The 18,506-nt window shown below is 41.8% G+C and overlaps 1 protein-coding gene across 1 annotated transcript in view; it reads right to left on the bottom strand.

Annotated features, from left to right (window-relative positions):
• LOC308105228 (transient receptor potential cation channel subfamily M member 5-like) overlaps positions 1 to 18,506 on the bottom strand; it is a gene marked incomplete at its 5' end in the record, with an annotated part of 71,636 nt that overhangs the window by 3,475 nt on the left and 49,655 nt on the right. The window contains 8 exons of the mRNA XM_080455864.1: positions 481 to 537; positions 734 to 808; positions 1,998 to 2,121; positions 2,660 to 2,859; positions 5,338 to 5,491; positions 5,891 to 6,059; positions 7,944 to 8,076; positions 17,981 to 18,096. Coding sequence (XP_080311990.1) covers positions 481 to 537; positions 734 to 808; positions 1,998 to 2,121; positions 2,660 to 2,859; positions 5,338 to 5,491; positions 5,891 to 6,059; positions 7,944 to 8,076; positions 17,981 to 18,096 — 1,028 coding nt within the window. The remainder of the gene's footprint in view (positions 1 to 480; positions 538 to 733; positions 809 to 1,997; positions 2,122 to 2,659; positions 2,860 to 5,337; positions 5,492 to 5,890; positions 6,060 to 7,943; positions 8,077 to 17,980; positions 18,097 to 18,506) is intronic.

Genomic DNA, 18,506 nt, shown 5'->3' with positions numbered 1-18,506 from the left:
AAGGAGAACGCGGAGAGGCGGGGCTTTGATGTGCCGACGGGGACCTGTCTTTTGTTGTTCCCCCCCACATAGCAACCAGGAAGCTACGCTAGGGGAACGCTGAACACGCGTGCACACGCACACGCTTGTCCACGACGGAGGCGCGCCGACAAGTGGAGCTTGAGGCCGAGGAAGCGCGCCCTCGCGCCTCCAGGCGCGAGTGCCCGCGCTGACCGGCCGATGCTGACCAGGATTACTACATGTTTTTAGTGAGGGTATTAACTACCCTAGGAGACACGGGGAGAACATGCAAACTCCACACAGAAAGGCCCTTTCACCAACCCCACCTAGGGTATGGGCGCTGATGACGCGGAGGAGAAGACACGCCCCCAGCGCCCACAGCGTCCCCGGCGTGAATCGAACCCAGGACTTTCTAGCTGTGAGGCGACAGATCATCTGTCAGGATCTTTAGTGATTGACATGAGGTCATTGTCATCTCACCTGTCAGTCATCTGCTGAATCCTCTGGTCAATGGTTTCTGTCACTTGTTTCTGCACACTGTTCACACACACACACACACACACACACACACACACACACACACACACACACACACACACACACACACACACACACACACACACACACACACACACACACACACACACACAGTTCCTGCAAGGTGCAGGTTTATGATGAATGTAATTATTAACATGAAGTGAAATCACAAAGTATTTATTATTTAATATCTCACCTGTCAGTCATCTGCTGAATCCTCTGGTTAATGTCTGTGCTGTCAGTCACTTGTTTCATCAGCACAGTGTCCACACTGTGGAAATACACACAACACAACACAATACAATACAATTACAACACAATACAATACAATACAATACAATACAATACAACACAACACAACACAACACAACACAACACAACACAATACAATACAATACAATACAATACAATACAATACAATACAACACAACACAACACAATTACAATACAACACACCACACCACACCACAACACAACACAATTACAACACAACACAATTACAACACAACACAACACAACACAACACAACACAACACAACACAACACAGACACATTTCAGTGTTGCAGTTTTAGGACAAAGTAAAACTCAACTCCAGTACTCGAGTATAAAGTATAAATACTCCTGGTCAAATATTACTACAAATGTGTACTTAAGATAAAGTAATGGAGTACTAGTGTATGTTTCAGTAGACTAAAGTGAGGACTGTTTCTCTCCACCAGGACTTCACAACATGTTTATAGTTTGCTGTGAGATATGAAGTTTGCAGGAGATATTTTGGGTTCTGGGCCGTGAGAGGCTTTGTGCGGCCAAAAGGTGTGGATGAGGTGCGGGGCTGGACCGCCAGCCGAAACGAGACAGAAGTGTACTTTTTACAGTGGTGGAAAAAGTACTCAAATGTTTTACTTAAGTAAAAGTATCAATACTGCACTGTAGAAGTACTCCGTTACAAGTAAACGTCAGGAATAAAACATTTACTTGAGTAAAAGTACAAAAGTATTGGTATCAAAATGTACTTAAATGTACTTCCTTAAAGTACCAAAAGTAAAAGTACTAAAATGTTTGAAAATAGCAGATCTACAAGCTCACTATGCGACACATTGTGAGCTTTTTTTTCTCTCAGTTTTGGTCGGGTTTTGGGGGGTTTTGGTCACCTAAATTCAGTTTATTCAGTTCGGGAGGGTGGGTGGCCGCACCCCCCGCACCCCTACTTCCCGCGGTACTGTTGGAAATACTCTTGTAAAGTAAAAGTACCTCAAAATTGTACTTAAGTACAGTACTTGAGTAAATATACTTAGTTACACCACTGCTTTCTACTGTCTTAGAAATGCAGTGGAGTCAAAAGTACAATATTTGTCTCGTGCAGCGAAAGTCTTATCCAAAAATACAAATACTCAAGTAAAGTACAGTACTCAAGTAAATGTACTTTGTTAGTGTCCACCTCTGGTCATTATCATCTTACTTGTCAGAAATCTGCTTGATCCTCTCAGAGTCACAGCTTCTCTCTGTCTCACTCTGGGCTTTGAGGAACTCCTGCTTCTGATCGGTCTCCCACCACTTAACACAGAACGCCCTCCTCTCCTCCTCTAATCATTGGGGAAAATGGTTAAATTATTATCATGCACATCAACATAATTTACACAGTATCTCAGCAGCTGTGAGCTGAGGTTGGGCCTGTAGACAATGTAAACAATTCAAACAATCTATTTATTGATTAATCAATCAATTAATCAATTGATTAATAATCAATGTAATATTTGGTAGATGCTGTACTAAAAGCACAGTTACACAAATAATGATGTACAAAAGACCAGTTGTCACAAAAAATCCTCGGGAACGACTCATGATTTATGCGTCATTTTAACCTGTACATTAATTAATTAATACATTCATTCATTCATCCTTCCATTCATTCATCCATTCATTCATTCATACATTCATTCATTCATTCATTCATTCATTCATTCATTCATTCATTCATTCAGGCGCTCACAATAAAATAGACAGTTGTCAATGATTATCTTTTGATCTAGACTTCACCCAGTGGTCAAATCACACTATAACCTTTTACTAAAGATAACATGTGTTTTATTCTGTTTTATTTGATCTAAATCAAATACTGACCAAACGTCTGACCCCTGTTGGCTGTGCTGGAAGACTCCCTGGGGATTTTCTTCTTTAAAAAAGAGAAGAAGAGATGAAGGTGGGAGAGGAAGATGAACGGAGGAGCCAAAACAGGACGGGACTGGTACTCCATGATGAGGTTGTAATGCTGGAACTTCCAGTAGTGGCCGCTCTTCTCCTGCACCGTCTCAAAGGTCTTGCTGCATGGAGGGTTGAAGGAACAAAACCAGTGTTGGGCAATAATATTACTTAGGAGAGTAATACGTTACTTATTACTCATTTGAAAAGTAATAATATTATATTACTTATTACTTGGAATCAAGAGTAATATATTACGTATTACTATATATTACTTTCTCTGCGCCCGCCCCCCGCAAAAGAAAAGATGTGTACAGCTTTTAGCCTTTTAGAACTGAATCCAATTTAATGGAACAATAGAAAACAGTCAACAGTCTTTATCCTTTTAAGTATTTTGCTGCTACAAATTCCATATTTGGAATTGGAACAATAATTATCCTTACAGGAACAACATCAATCTGAACTGCACACACTGGCTGCAGCCTCTCAAAAACTGAAACAATTAAGTAACATTTCTTAACCTTTTCAACATATCTTACACTGCAGTCAATATTAATCAGCCAAAGTGCAAGGGGGGGAGGAGAGAGGAGAGGAGATATAGAGCAGTGGTTCTCAAACTTTTTCATGTCAAGGACCCCCAAATTGACACGTATTAGCCCGTGGACCCCCATTTCAAAAGATATGCCAGGGACCCCCATAAGAGAAGATTTTTTACGGCTCTAGCAGTGATTCTCAACCATTTTAATTTCAAGGATCACCAGTTTGACATGGATTAGGGCTACAGACCCCCATTTAATGGCATTTCTATCACTTGGACCGCAATTTATGTTGTAAAATCTATGTCAATTTAAGAGTGTACAAATGGAACCAAATGGACCCGTTAGGGTTTTTAAATAGGCTCTGTCATGATTAATTGACCAGTTAAACAACTAAATTCTATCCGAAAGATATCTTGTAAGTAAATTCCGTGCCTCAAAATAGAAGTTTGAGAGCTTTTTGAAGTTAAAAAGGAGAAATACACGACGCAGCGGTCGCATACGGGTCATGCGCTACGTCATAACTGTGCGCAGGCTGCGTGCTAAAAAGAACTGATCTGCAAGCTAAAAAGCATCTCTGTTGACGTAGGTTGATAGCTTGTAGATCTGCTCTATTTTTGCATGGTGCGACAACTTGCCTCTACGAGAGACGCAGAGAGTACATATTAAATGAATGAATGAGCTAAAATAAATGACGCTCGTCATCAGTAACGAGTAACGAGGCTTTTTTTGTCGGAGTAATATGGTATAATATTACTCTATTGGCAGACTAATACCTTACTTTACTCGTTACTGGGAAAAGTAATAATATTGCAGTAATATATTATTATTAATTTGTTACTGCCCAACACTGGACAAAACAACAAACTGTTGATTGGAACATATTTGGGGTTGATTGGATCTTGCGTTCATCATATATGGTGTTTTGTTTTTAAGAGCTACACCACAGGTTTCCATCACGGACTGGTGCTGGGCGGTGTGTGTGTGTGTGCGCGTGTGCGTTTGTGTGTGTGTGCGCGTTTGTGTGTGTGTGTGTGTGGGAGGGGGGAGGGGGGGGGGAGTAGATCGCACCACAACTCGGGTCCGCGGCTGTGTATGCATGGACACGTACATGCGCATGCACGTTGGGGAGGCACCTGTCAGAATGTACATTATTTGTGTTCGCGCGACGGCCGTGAGTGTGTGTGTTCGCAATGGGGGACGGCTCTGGCCGCATGAGGATGTACCGTGGTGTGTGTGTGTGTGTGTGTGTGTGTGTGTGTGTGTGTGTGTGTGTGTGTGTGTGTGTGTGTGTGTACGCGCACGTGACGGCTCGCGTGTGTGTGTGTGTTGGCGACGGGGGACGGCTCCAGTTGTTACATCTTTATATGCGCGGGTGTTTGTGTGTGTTCTGTGGCTCCACGACGCGGCGACGGGATGTGCGCGTGTGTGTGTGTACACACTACAGAGTACAAAGTCACTTTCCATCCCTGATTAACTGTCTGTTTACAGCGAATAAGCCAAACTGCACACTTTGGATGCTCATATCCCCCTATGGGTATGGTCTAGTACTGATAATTAGTGAAAACATGAACAGGTAGTCTCAAGGTCAGAGGACAGCGCCGTTTTAAACAATTGAGGAGATGATATTGACCGAATATGAACAGGTAGGTTGTTCCAGTCAGAAGGAGCTTAAAACCTAAAGGATTTTTTGGAAACTGAATTAGATACTTTTGGAACATCAAAGTAAACTTGTGCACAATGTCTCCGTTGGTGTCTAGAAGTAAAATGATCCGTATACTGTTTGAGATACTGTTTGTAATCAAAGTAGATACATTTAAAAATGAACTGCAACCAGTGCTGCTGTCGTCTTACTGTGGGAGATGGCAAGTTAAGGTTTTCATTTATGGTGCAATGATGAGTCATATAAGGACATTATACATGCCTACAAGGTTACTGTGGACCACACTAATGAGATGATGAGAGGAGAGAAGAGCTGAGTTCAGTAAAGAGAGACAGAGTAACATTAATGGAGTCACAGACAGACAGAAGGAAGGTGGCTAACAGGTACAACAGGGTTCCTACGTGAGCATGGCGATGAGCAGGTTGATGAGCAGTATGTTGGTGACCAGCAGGAAAAGCACCAGCAGAATGATCACCAGCCAGTTGTTGTTCACGCTCCTGCATGGCTCAGCACCGCCCTCTATCAGTTCCGTGATGTTAGTGCAGTCTAATCCCACTTGAATTAAAATAACAATATTAACAATATTAACAATAATAATAATAATAATATTAACAATAATAATAATAATAATAATAATAATAATAATAATAATAATAATAATAATAATAATAATACATTAAATGGTCGAATATTTCAACAGTCTCTCAACTTACACATAAGATAAGTTTATGGTCCATGGCATTTTAAAGGTATTGTAAGTGATTTATACAATATATAGTTAAAACAAAATGTTTTTAGTTAAAAAGTGAAATCTCTATATTGTGACAGTAATCATTGCTATAGAGCTGTGGTAACCGAACACACACACACACACACACACACACACACACACACACACACACACACACACACACACACACACACACACACACACACACACACACACACACACACCATCCTCATCATCAACAGGTCCATAGATGTGCAGGTAAGGTCTGTAGAACACTCGATGGATGATACGTTCTGGGTTGGGGTCGTAGGGATAGAGCAGCGCCTGATTGGCTACTCCGTATGCCACTATCCACACCCCCAGGAAGAAGAGGAATGAGAAGACATCTTTCATCTGAACAGAAACAAGACATTTAGTGTTTATTTATCCCTTTCCTACACTCTAGCTCCAGGATGAGGTCCCACTGTGTCCAGCTCTGGCTGAGGACGGACCGGTGGAAATGTCAAATCCTTTAACAAATATTGATGGGTTGAAACAAACTTTTAATATCGTAAATATAGTTTATATTTTTTTATATAAACTATAGAAAAGTTTATATTTAAACTTTTTATGATTTTTTCATAAATTAAAGGACGACTTCACCGATTTTCAACCTATCTTCATATAATTGGTCCTCACTAATACTCATGATAAAATGGTAAAAAAATATTCTACTTGGTCTGTGTCTCAGAGGAGGGCTGTGGACAGTCCAGAAACCCGTCTACCAGTGACATCATCGTTAGGCATGAATTTCTTTCCAACAAGATTTCACATTTTTTATTTAGATTTTTATTAACACGAGAACAATGGCTTCTTTTATTGCATTGCAACTTTCCAGGAATAGAAAGCCTACAGTTTCTATTAGCTTGGATTCCCCATTGATGATGTCACTGGTAGACGGGACTCTGAACTGTCCACAGCCCTCCTCTGAGACACAGACCGAGTAGAAAAACATTGTACCATTTTATCATGAGTATTAGTGAGGACCAATTATATGAAGATAGGTTGAAAATCGGTTAAGTCGTCCTTTAAGGCCCTACTTCAATATTACAAGAGTGTCGCACAAACATTTTGAATATAGCCGATCTACCAGCTTGTAGATCGGCTATTTTAGCTATTTTACACTATTTTTTAAGAGTGATAAAAGAGTGCAGTTCAGCTGTCACAGAGCACACCTCCTCTAGCCTGACACTCAGCCTGAATTTTCATTTTGTTTCACTCCATTATTCAGTCTGAAAGCCCTCTCAATGCAGCCGATTTCTGAGATGGGGGCGTTGGCCATGGGGGCGTGAGATGGGGGCTTTGGCCATGGGGGCGTGGCCAAAGTTTTTTTTTCAAAGACTCTTTGGCGATTGGTTCATACTGGATTATCCCGATCTCGATTTGTCGTACAGATTTTCAACCGAGAAACACCCGCCTTCGACAGCGTCACCAGACCCTGAATGCGAGGCAAACGATTCAGGGGGTGGAGCCAGGCTACACCTCCTCTACATATTAAAGGCTTCTTAGTAATGTTTTAAATGCTATCTGAGAACTGTCGACGTCACATTGAAAAACTAAATTAGAACTGTGGACGATACATTGAAAAACTAAATTAGCATAACACTGCTAGTTGGAAGAAGGAAGAATCACTCCTGTCTTTGACGAATAACCAATCCTACTTACAGTTTGCATACCGTACACACACACACACACACAGACAACGATAACAAAAAATAATACACAGCTCGTCGACTTCTCCCTGTGTGTTTTGACTTGTGCTAATGACTTTGACTCATCTACTTTTTTACTCATCATCTATGTACAAGGATGTGAAGAGAGAGGTTAATTAGGAGAAAAAAGATGTTCAACAAACGACCTGGGGTGAGAGTACTGCTGCCGATGGGTCAGCAACTTCCTTTAGGTCTTAAAATCAAAGCACATACCGTAGTGACTAAATGAGCCATTTAAAAGTGTGTTATAACCGATCAATAACCTCTTCCTTTTCAGAAATACAACTAAACAGACATCTGTAGAATTGCTGGACTACATTTACATTTTGAAATCGATGTTCAGAAAAAGGTAAGAATTGGACATTGTCTTCCCTCCGCCATGCAGAGCTTGACACATCAGGACCTCATCCCGGAGCTCGAGAGGAGGGAGACGTCACAAACAGGGCTAGTGTTCATTATGATATCAGTGACCAATGCGACCCTCACAGCGTGACAAAATAACATTAAAATCTGTCTTATATCTTACCATCTTGCCAACAATGATGATTTTTGGTCCCATCTCTTTGTGAACGGCGAAGAAGTGAATGAGACGGAGTGTGAAGACCATGTAGTCGATACACAGGACACATCGCCCAACGTCATAGGACCGCTCAAACATCCTGAAGCACACGAGCAGAATAAATACATTTTAACTCATTTTAACCAAACTCCTATTTTTAGGATTTCAAGATTATCATGACTGTTCCGGCATTTCTCTTAGTTCTCTATTTATTTCATGGTGTTAATGGACAGGCATTATAGGCATGTTTCTACGAATGTGATCGAGTAGATGGCAGTGTCACTTCTGTGGTCCATGCATGCAGACTATATTTAACACTGAAATACCAACATGAATTTTAGAACGAAAGTCAAATTTAGTGACTAGAACGAAAAAAGTATTTTCATTGCCAATTCAGGTTGCCATAGAGCCTGCAAACTTTGGGAGACAGTTATAGACAACTGGAATGGTATATGAGAAACGTGACTGATACATCTTACTCACATGACTTCAGATTTAAATATCTACCGATTTGTGTGAGTTTTGGGCAAAAGATGTGGGAGTTGGAGAAAAAAGTCTGTTTTGAAGAAAACACAAAATAGTGGACAATCTAGTCTGGCACAAAGGACCAATGGGTCCTTTTTTATTGTACGACCTACGGTTCAAGAGTTATAGGTAGCACCAACAAGAGGCCATTTTGAGAAAGGTGTGGAGTTTCTTCCTTGGCCTACTGCAGTGGTGGAAAGTAACTAAGTACATTTACTTAAGTACTGTACTTAAGTACAATTTTGAGGTATTTGTACTTTACTTGAGTATTTCCAATTTCCAATACTTTTACTTCTACTCCACTACATCTCAGAGGCAAATATTGTACTTTTACTCCACTACATTTAGGTACCCCCTCCCTGAGGCCAGGGAGGGGGTCGAGTCCGAGTCAAGACCGAGACCGACGGGAGGCGAGACCGAGTCGAGGCCGAGACCGACCGGAGGCGAGACCGAGTCGAGACCGAGACCAGATTTTTTTTTTTTTTTTTTTTTTTTTTTTAGAAAATGTTCAAATCAGCCTCATGGTGGCGCTATGACAGGCCACAGGAAACTTTGCACACTCCCTAGAGGCCAAGGAAAAACCTTTGCCCTGCATTTTTCACATCTGCCTGTTAGAGCGCCACCAGGAGGCTGACTTTTGTAAAACAAATTTGTTGCTATTACTCCTTCAGATTCTGTCCAAAAATCACGCAAATCAGTACACAGTATCTCTATAGTCATGTGATCAAGACGGATGTGTCCGATATTTCATATTGCATCCTAATTTGCTAACATTAGCTTCCAAAGTTTGCAGGATAGGTCAATTTGGAACAAAATGCCTCAAATCATGAACGCAGCGTGCGATTTCCGTGACACACATTCCCACTAGAGAGGAAGAAATGCCGCCCTTTTCACATTGGCCTGTTATAGTGCCACCAGGAAGCCACAATAACCTACCTGACCTGGCGGAGACCTGTGCTCCGAGGAGCACTTTTTCTAGTTTTGTTTTGTTTTTATTTTGACATTTAAAAAATTATTTGCATCTTTTAATGAATGGCAGAGCAATTAGCTATCTAGTTATTTTTACTGAATTAATTACATCTCAATGGTAAACCTAGACCAAACAACAATGACCAAATTGACCAATGAGCCATTATCATCATTACACATTAATGTTCCTTACAGACATGTGAACAATGAAAACTACTCCCCTTTAATGACAAGGAGCCATCATTACATAGCACATCGATATGTGCTACTTTAATGACTGAATTACATGTGAATGGTAAAGTTATTGACCAATCAATGACTAAGTCTCACACCCCAGCAATGAATCAGTGTTTCAAACACTGGTGAGACATTCGATTTAAACGCACTGTCATTCAATATGCGTTTGCATCTTCAGTTTTAAAATATGTAAACGTCATAATAACAGGCTACAGTAGTTATATATATATATTTTAAAAAAAGCAGATCTACAAGCTCACAATGCGTCCCATGACGCATTGTGAGCAGACCAGGCCTGGAATTTCATCATTTTAGGCCAGGGGCAAGGCCACTTGGCCTTTTGTCATTTTTTTAGGGCACAAAGGCCAAATGCCACAGACATAATGAATTTTATTTGAATGTTAAGGATGATTTTATTTTAATATAGTACAAGAATAGTATAACTATCTGTGTAATATAACCCATATTGGCAAATGACCAATATTTGTACTAAGTTATATTGGTCTCAATATTTGTCACATTCAGCCCTGGACTTCACTGAAGTAGGTCATATGAATCACATTAGATTCACAGATTGTATGTATTTTCCCACAAATTATTTTCATTCAAATTAAATGTGATTGAACTTGCACTAACAATGACTTTAGTTGATTTTGCACTATTTAAAATATAATATTTCTTAATTATTAATAAAAAGCTTGTAGATTGGCTATTTTCATCAGTTTTTAAATAATAATAAAAAAAAAGGAACATACAAGGTTTCCACCCAACAGCGACGGTTCTGTATCAGTACATGAGTCAGTTTTAGCATATTTCATTCTAATTGGCTACTATGACTGCCTATGAATTTCATCGCCTGGGTAGGTAAACCTGGCCTGGCGGACATATGCCCTGTTGCGCACAGCAGAACAACAGGTGAAGGCAATGAACTTAAACGAGGACTGTACTGGACAGCAAAAATGGCTCAAACTATGTCAAACTGTCACATAGCTGAAATAAACTTTCCATTTAGATCATTGTTGACAAACAAACAGAACATGGATGTTGTTTGCAAAAGGATTATTTATTTCTTGTCCATTTGTTTGTGAGGTGAGATCACAGCTTCTCTCTACTTTTGTGTGATATTGATAGCCTATAACTTTGAATTTGTTTGCAGTTCATTTCTATTGCTTACTGGATATTAAGACTCTAATAATTTTGGGATTTCGCTGTATTTTGTCAAATGTATTAATCTATATTTTTCTGTTGATCAAGCGTCGGGTTTTGTGATTAGATGCGCACACGCACTGTCAGCCACTGGCAATCAATAATGTGCGCAAGGAAACCTTACTGAAAGGCAAGCCCTCTCTAACCATCTTTAGAGAATCTCGTTTATTAAAACAACCACAGGCTACACAGTGAACACACAATAAATAAATAAATAAACACCTGGAAAGCTTGCGCTGTTAATGGAAATAATTTAAAAATAATATAAACTAGAGGGACATGGCAAAATGTGTTCTGCTGCTGCGCTGTCAACCACGAGATGATGCGCTCCAAGACAGCTGTCCATAAGCGCCAGACAGCTCTCTTAGAATGTTAATGTGAATAGGCTCCTCATAATATGGGTATAATAAAATTATTTCATTGCATTGTAGTGACTTGGTCTTGGACTCGAGTGGACTCGGTGGGGGTAGAGTCCCGAGTCCCTTAGTCCGAGTCCGAGTCAAGACCGAGTGAAATTATGGGCGAGACCGAGACAAGACCGAGTCAAATTATGGGCGAGACCGAGACAAGACTCAAAATCTACTAATCTAGTATTTATTTCTATTCCACTGTTTAGCACCAGGTAGAGGGCAGGTTCCATTCACCTTGTATTTGTTTGATAGTAAGAGTAGGGTAGCCAGATAGTTAGGTTTTCTTTGGTACTTGTTTATTACTAAGTTAGGAAGTCAGAGTTGGGGGTTATTTCAGAGTTTAGGAAAGCGATCTTTTGTCTTATATTTGTTTCTTTGCTTTGGTTCCTGTCCGCGCCCTGATCACTCAGCAGCACTGGTAGCACTGTTTATTCATTACTTTTGCACTAATTGTATGCCATACTTCTGATTGCTGTTAATAAAAGCTTAAGTTTGGCTTGAACCATCTTGCCTTGTTGCGTTCCTACTCCCCTAGACCCGGTGGGTCGTAACATAATGGGGGCTCGTCAGCTTTATTGAACCTGAGCTGTTAATTTAAGTTTTTGTTCTCCTCAAAGTAAGTAGTCAAGTGGCATACGGTTGTGTAAAGTTTGTTAGACTATAGGATTAGAGGGATGGCTCCATTTAATCTCGATAAGTTTCTTGAAAATCCATCATTGGAAGCAATTGATAATTGTCGCAAAGAGGACTTGCACAATATAGCGTTTCATTTCAAAATCACGGTGTCTAAATCGGCAGGTAAAGAGGAGCTTAAAACTCTGGTGGTGGCTGGATTGGTGGAGAGGGATATTCTGGTTGTGTTGCCCATGTTGTCTGACGAAGCCGATGCGTTAAAAGAGCTCACTGTGCATAGTGGTGCTGGTGCCCCAGCGGACAATGCTGAGGCACAGCCACAGGCAGGTGGGGGTGGTGATTCTCCCTCCCTGCCCGATCCAGATGGGTCTAAAGATGACGTGACCGTCCGTATTGCACAAATCAAAGTGGATTCTTATGAGAAAGTGCAGATGCGTCAAGCACAGCTCGAGCACCAGCTAAAAATAAGAAAGCTGGAAATAGAGGCAGACACTGCCTTGCGCATGAAGGAGCTTGAGGTGGGTGCTCTGAGAGGGTCCCAATCTAAGTCAGGTGCATCTTCTTTGAATATTCCTTCCGCTTTTCCATCTACCCTTGATGTTTCTAAGCATGTTGCGTTGGTGCCGACTTTCCGTGAGGCTGAGGTGGATTGCTATTTTAGTGCATTTGAGCGCATTGCCTCTGCACTTAAATGGCCCAAAGAGGTTTGGGCATTGTTACTTCAATGCAAAATTCAAGGCAAAGCTCGAGATGTGGTGTCAGCTCTCCCTCTAGATGATAGTCTGAATTATGACTCTGTTAAGGCAGCTATTCTAAAAGCATACGAGTTGGTGCCTGAGGCCTATAGGCAGAAATTTAGAAACCACAAGAAATCTAACCAAACATTTGTTGAGTTTGGCCGAGAGAAAGGCATTCTCTTTGATAAATGGTGCACCTCCTGTAAGGTTAATGATTTTGATGCACTGCGGGAGTTAATTCTACTTGAAGAGTTCAAGAAATGTGTGCCCGAGCGCATTGTGGTGTATCTAAATGAGCAGAAGGTGGAGTCACTTTGTAAAGCGTCAACTCTGGCAGATGAGTTTGTTCTCACGCACAAGACTGTGTTCTCGTCATCTCATAGTGAGAAAACTTATACTCCTCGATTCAATTCTACGGCTAATAATAATACTTCCAAGTCACCACCCCCGCGTAAGGATGACCGGGAGTGTTATTATTGCCACAAATCTGGACATGTCATTGCAAATTGTTTGCAGTTAAAACGTGGGGGGACTCAGCAGCAGTCTTCTCAAAGTGCAGGTCAGCCACAAGGCATGGGGTTGATTAAAACAGAACCTGGTTCCATGGAGATGTGTGAGAATCCTGATGCATGTTTTGCACCTTTCACTTTTGATGGGTTTGTGTCGCTGACAGGGGAAGCTAATGATCAGCAGCCAGTGCGCATTTTACGCGACACAGGGGGTTCACAATCTATCATCCTGGCTGGTGTGTTGCCACTTACTGATCAAACCTCATGTGGCTACAGCACTGTGCTACGTGGCATAGAGATGGGGTATGTTCCAAGGGCATTACACCAGGTACATGTGAATTCTAAATTGATCACTGGGTTTTTTCCTGTTGCCGTCTGCCCTGAGTTGCCCATACAAGGGATCTCATTCTTAATGGGCAATGATATTGCGGGTGGGAAGGTGGTTCCATCACTTGAGGTAATGGATTCTCCTAACTATGTGCCTGATGGCTTGATTGAGTCTCGCCCCACTGTGTTCCCAGCGTGCGTAATTACGCGTGCACAAGCACGAAAAGTAGGAGATGTTGTTGATTTGTCAGATTCTGTTCTTGGACCAATTTTCAGAGAGGAAAATGTGGGGAATAAATCTGATGTTGCTAAAAGTAGCACTGTGAAAAAAGAGGACAAAGTACCGAGCACACCGGTTCCCGAAACTGGTGATGTTCCCAAATTGCCGATTACCCGAAAGTCTCTTTCAGCCGCTCAAAAGTGTGATCCGAGCCTAAGGAAGTGTTTCAGTGAGGTGATGACGTCTGACGCCGTTAAGAATGAGCAGGTAGGCTATTTCCTTGATCAGGATATATTGATGCGTAAATGGACATCACTTGCTACTATAGGGTTAGAATGGAGCGCTGTATTCCAAATTGTTGTACCTACAGCCTTCCGCCAGCAGGTGTTATCAGTCGCCCATGAGAGTAAGTGGGCTGGTCATTTAGGTGTCACCAAAACGTACAACCTCCTCCTGAAACATTTCTTTTGGCCCGGAATGAAATCTGATGTTGCAAAGTTTTGCCAAAGTTGTCACACGTGTCAACTGGTAGGGAAGCCTAACCAGGTTATCCCTCCTGCCCCCCTTTATCCAATACCTGTGATAGGTGAACCATTCGAGAGGGTGATTGTGGACTGTGTTGGCCCGCTGCCTAGAACATCCTCTGGTAACCAATATTTACTCACTATCATGTGTGCAGCTACCCGGTTTCCAGAGGCTATTCCGTTGCGCACCATCACAGCTAAATCTGTTATCAAGGCGTTGCACAAGTTTTTTGCCATCTTTGGCTTACCGAAATTTTTGCAAACAGATCAAGGAACCAATTTCCAGTCCAGGTTGTTTAATCAGGTCTTAAAATCACTCCAGATTACGCACAAGGTCTCCAGCGCGTATCATCCAGAGAGCCAGGGGGCCCTGGAACGGTGGCACCAAACGCTGAAGTCCATGTTGCGTAAATACTGTTTGGAAACTGGGCGAAATTGGGATGAGGGAATACCATTTGTATTGTTTGCGGCGCGTGATGCGGTACAGGAGTCATTGGGGTTCAGCCCAGCTGAGCTTGTTTTTGGCCACACTATTCGGGGTCCTCTCAAAGTTCTAAAAGAACAATTCATGTCTGCTAGTCCAGGTTCGGGGAAAAATGTACTGGACTATGTTAGTCAGTTCAGAGAGCGTTTTCATCAGGCTTGCTCATTTGCAAAGGATGCGCTCTCTGATTCTCAAATTCGAATGAAGCGTCGGTATGACCGAGCGGCGGTCGCACGACTTTTTCAACCGGGGGATAAGGTTTTGGTATTGTTGCCTATCCTCGGTTCGGCACTTTCGGCTCGTTTTGAAGGGCCATACGAGGTCCTTGAGAAGCTCAGTGCCACGGATTATATCATAAGCACTCCTGAGAGGAGGCGTAAAGCTAGAGTGTGTCACGTTAATATGATAAAGTGTTATCATTCCAGGGGTCACTCCAGTGCTGTTCCTTCTAAACCTGTTTGCTCTGGTGTGTCAGCATTGATTGTGGCTGATACACCTACTGGTTCTGATGTTGATGATGGGCTGGTATTACGCCCTACTCTGCAGCAGAGCGCGCGTCTGCCCAATTCTGAGATGGTAAGAGCGTTGCCTTCTCACCTCACTCATCTGTCTGACGCGCACCGTAATGATGTGGTTCATTTGGTTAATGGTTTTCCAACGCTATTTGGTGATATTCCCACCCAAACCACGGTGTTAAAACATGACATAGAAGTCACCCAAACCAAACCCATTAAGCAGCACGCATATCGTGCCAACCCGGTTAAACGGGCTATGATGAAAAGTGAGGCTGAATATTTGTTAAAGCATGGTTTAGCGGAACACAGCACAAGTGCCTGGAGCTCCCCTTGTCTGGTCGAATTGAAATCGGATGGTTCACCTAGGTTCATCACTGATTATAGGAAGGTGAATAATGTAACTGTGCCTGATTCATATCCCTTGCCACGTATGGAAGATTGCATTGACAATCTGGGTAGCGCTTCCTATGTGAGCAAGTTGGATATGTTGAAAGGTTACTGGCAAGTGCCATTATCGAAGCGTGCTTCTGAGATCTCAGCATTTGTAACACCTGACTATTTCTTGCAATACACTGTTATGGCTTTTGGTATGCGCAATGCGCCGGCCACGTTCCAGCGGCTCATAAACATTGTGTTAGCGGGCATACCAAACTGTAATGCCTATCTAGATGATGTCATTGTGTATTCTTCAACTTGGGCAGACCACATGCAAACGTTAGAGCGAGTGTTTCAGCGTTTAGCTCAGGCGTCTTTAACTTTGAATCTTGCCAAATGCGAGTTTGGAAAAGCCACAGTCACATACCTCGGAAAACAAGTGGGTCAAGGCCAAGTCCGTCCACTAGAGGCCAAGGTCGCTGCTATCAAGGAGTATCCTGTTCCTCTTACGCGCCGCGCTCTCCGTAGATTTTTAGGATTAGCCGGGTATTATCGTGGTTTTTGTAGAAATTTTTCTACAGTCGTGTATTCTCTCACTACCTTGCTTAGTCCCAAATCAGATTTTGTGTGGGATTTTAATTGTCAGCATGCATTTGAGAGTGTCAAATCACTCATGTGCAATGCCCCTGTGCTCGCTGCTCCAAATTTCGATCGGCCCTTTAAACTAGAAGTAGATGCGAGTGCTGTCGGGGCTGGAGCAGTCCTTATCCAAGAGGATTTTGACGGAGTGGACCATCCTGTGTGCTATTTTTCGCGAAAGTTTAATAAGCACCAGGTTAGGTACTCGACTATTGAGAAGGAAGCTTTAGCTTTGCTGTGGTCTCTCCAATTTTTTGAGGTGTATGTGGGGTGCAGTTCTCTACCCGTGACTGTATTCACAGACCATAATCCTCTGGTTTTCTTGTCACGCATGTACAATCACAATCAGAGACTCATGAGATGGGCTTTGATAGTTCAAGAGTACAATTTGGAGATTAAGCACAAAAAGGGGAAAGAAAATGTATTGGCTGATGCTCTATCCAGGGTGTGGGGCGGTTAAGTGGGTAGTGTTGGAATAAGGTAGTATTGTAAATATTATATATATATTTCTTTTGTGTTTTGATGTAAAGTATAAAACAAACATTTGATGTAATGTAGTAAACAAACAGAGTGGTTTGTTTCTTAAGGGTGGGGGTGTTACGGATAAGAGTGCTAGGAGTATTTATAAATCAAAAAGCGGTCTCGAGTACTACAACCCTACTTTATATACATTACTTTATATACATTATGATATAATGAAACACACATTGACCACTTTAACCCTATTTTATACCTAGGCTAGGCTGTTTGAAAATAGCCGATCTAAAAGCTCACAACGCGTCACATCGCAACGCGTTGTGAGCTTGTAGAGCTGCTATTTTCAAACATTTTAGTGCTTTTACTTTTTTTTACTTTAAATACATTTTGATGCCACTACTTTTGTTACTTTTACTCAAGTAGATTTGAATTCCGGACTTTTACTTGTAACAGAGTATTTCTACATTGCAGTATTGATACTTTTACTTAAAGTAAAACATTTGAGTACTTTTTCCACCACTGGCCTACTGGGAGTTTCACAGTAATTGAATGCTGTGTTCAAGATTTGTGGCATTTTGTGCAAAACAGGCCCCTCCCGCTAACTTTGAAAGCCAATCATAGCCAATCGAAATGGAGTCTGAAACATCTGACAGATAAGTCGTGATCAAGTGATCACAGAGATCATGTGTGCGATGTGTGAGTGAACACAAAATCAGTGTTGTTGCAAAAAGTGTGTTTTGAAGAAAACAGTGGCAAATTGTGCCAGGCGGAAATGGACGTGGTCTATATGGGGAGTTACGCTGGACTGACGGACGGACGGACGGACGGACAGTTAGCAAAAGAGGAGGCCAAAAGGCACTATGTGGAGTAGCTGAATAATCTAAATAAATAAATCACAAATATAAACTAGTCAATAATCACTACTGTATAACTGGCAGAGACAAACCATGCATGTGTATCTGCACAGGCAGAGGCAGCCATAGGCTCATGTTTAATATCTTTACCTCGTATTTCATTGTGTTGTAGCATTACACACACCAATATGATCACATGGTGCTGGAGTCTAATGAACACTTGAGCTCCATTAATGACGATTATGGGTCCTGATGCCAAAGTCATTACCCACACAATATTTACTGTTTTTTGTTGTTGTTTTCCGTCCTTGCTTATGTCACAATCTGGAGTACTATATCTAATAATGAATAATGTGTACCAACCTGCAGATGAGACCAATAATGAACAGAAGGATGGCAATGAGGTCATACATGTTCCAGACATCCTGCATGTAGAGCTTCATCCTCTCGCGTGAAGTCATGTCACGCATGATGAATGCCTGAAAGTTCATAAACACATCAATCAAACTGAATAAAACTGATAAACAATCAACTGAATGTGTCACATGCACAGGCAGCCTATAATTTATGTTTCACCCATTTCAATTTAAATGGGCCCCGCCTCCCTCAGGGGCCCCCAACTGACCATCAGTCACTGACTCACTGAACCCCCCAGATGTTCGTAAACACACCTGCATTATTGTGTGCAGAACTGTTCCCACCAGCAGCTTTCAGAGCACATTCATAAGAACTAGATTTTCAGTCAGCTATGTGGACGGTCACTGAGTTATTGACATTTGAAGTGTTAAACACTGCTGTAGTGCCCAATTTAGGTTTTTTGGTTTGACTATTTTCATGGCAGACCCCTGAACAGTGTTTGTGTCCAGTTTGGATGTGGCAGGTCTGAATG

Source organism: Gymnoscopelus braueri (genome assembly GCF_963280865.1).
Source record: "Gymnoscopelus braueri genome assembly, chromosome: 17".
In the NCBI taxonomy this organism is placed as follows: Eukaryota; Metazoa; Chordata; class Actinopteri; order Myctophiformes; family Myctophidae; genus Gymnoscopelus; species Gymnoscopelus braueri.
This window is presented reverse-complemented; position numbering and strand designations above follow the sequence as displayed.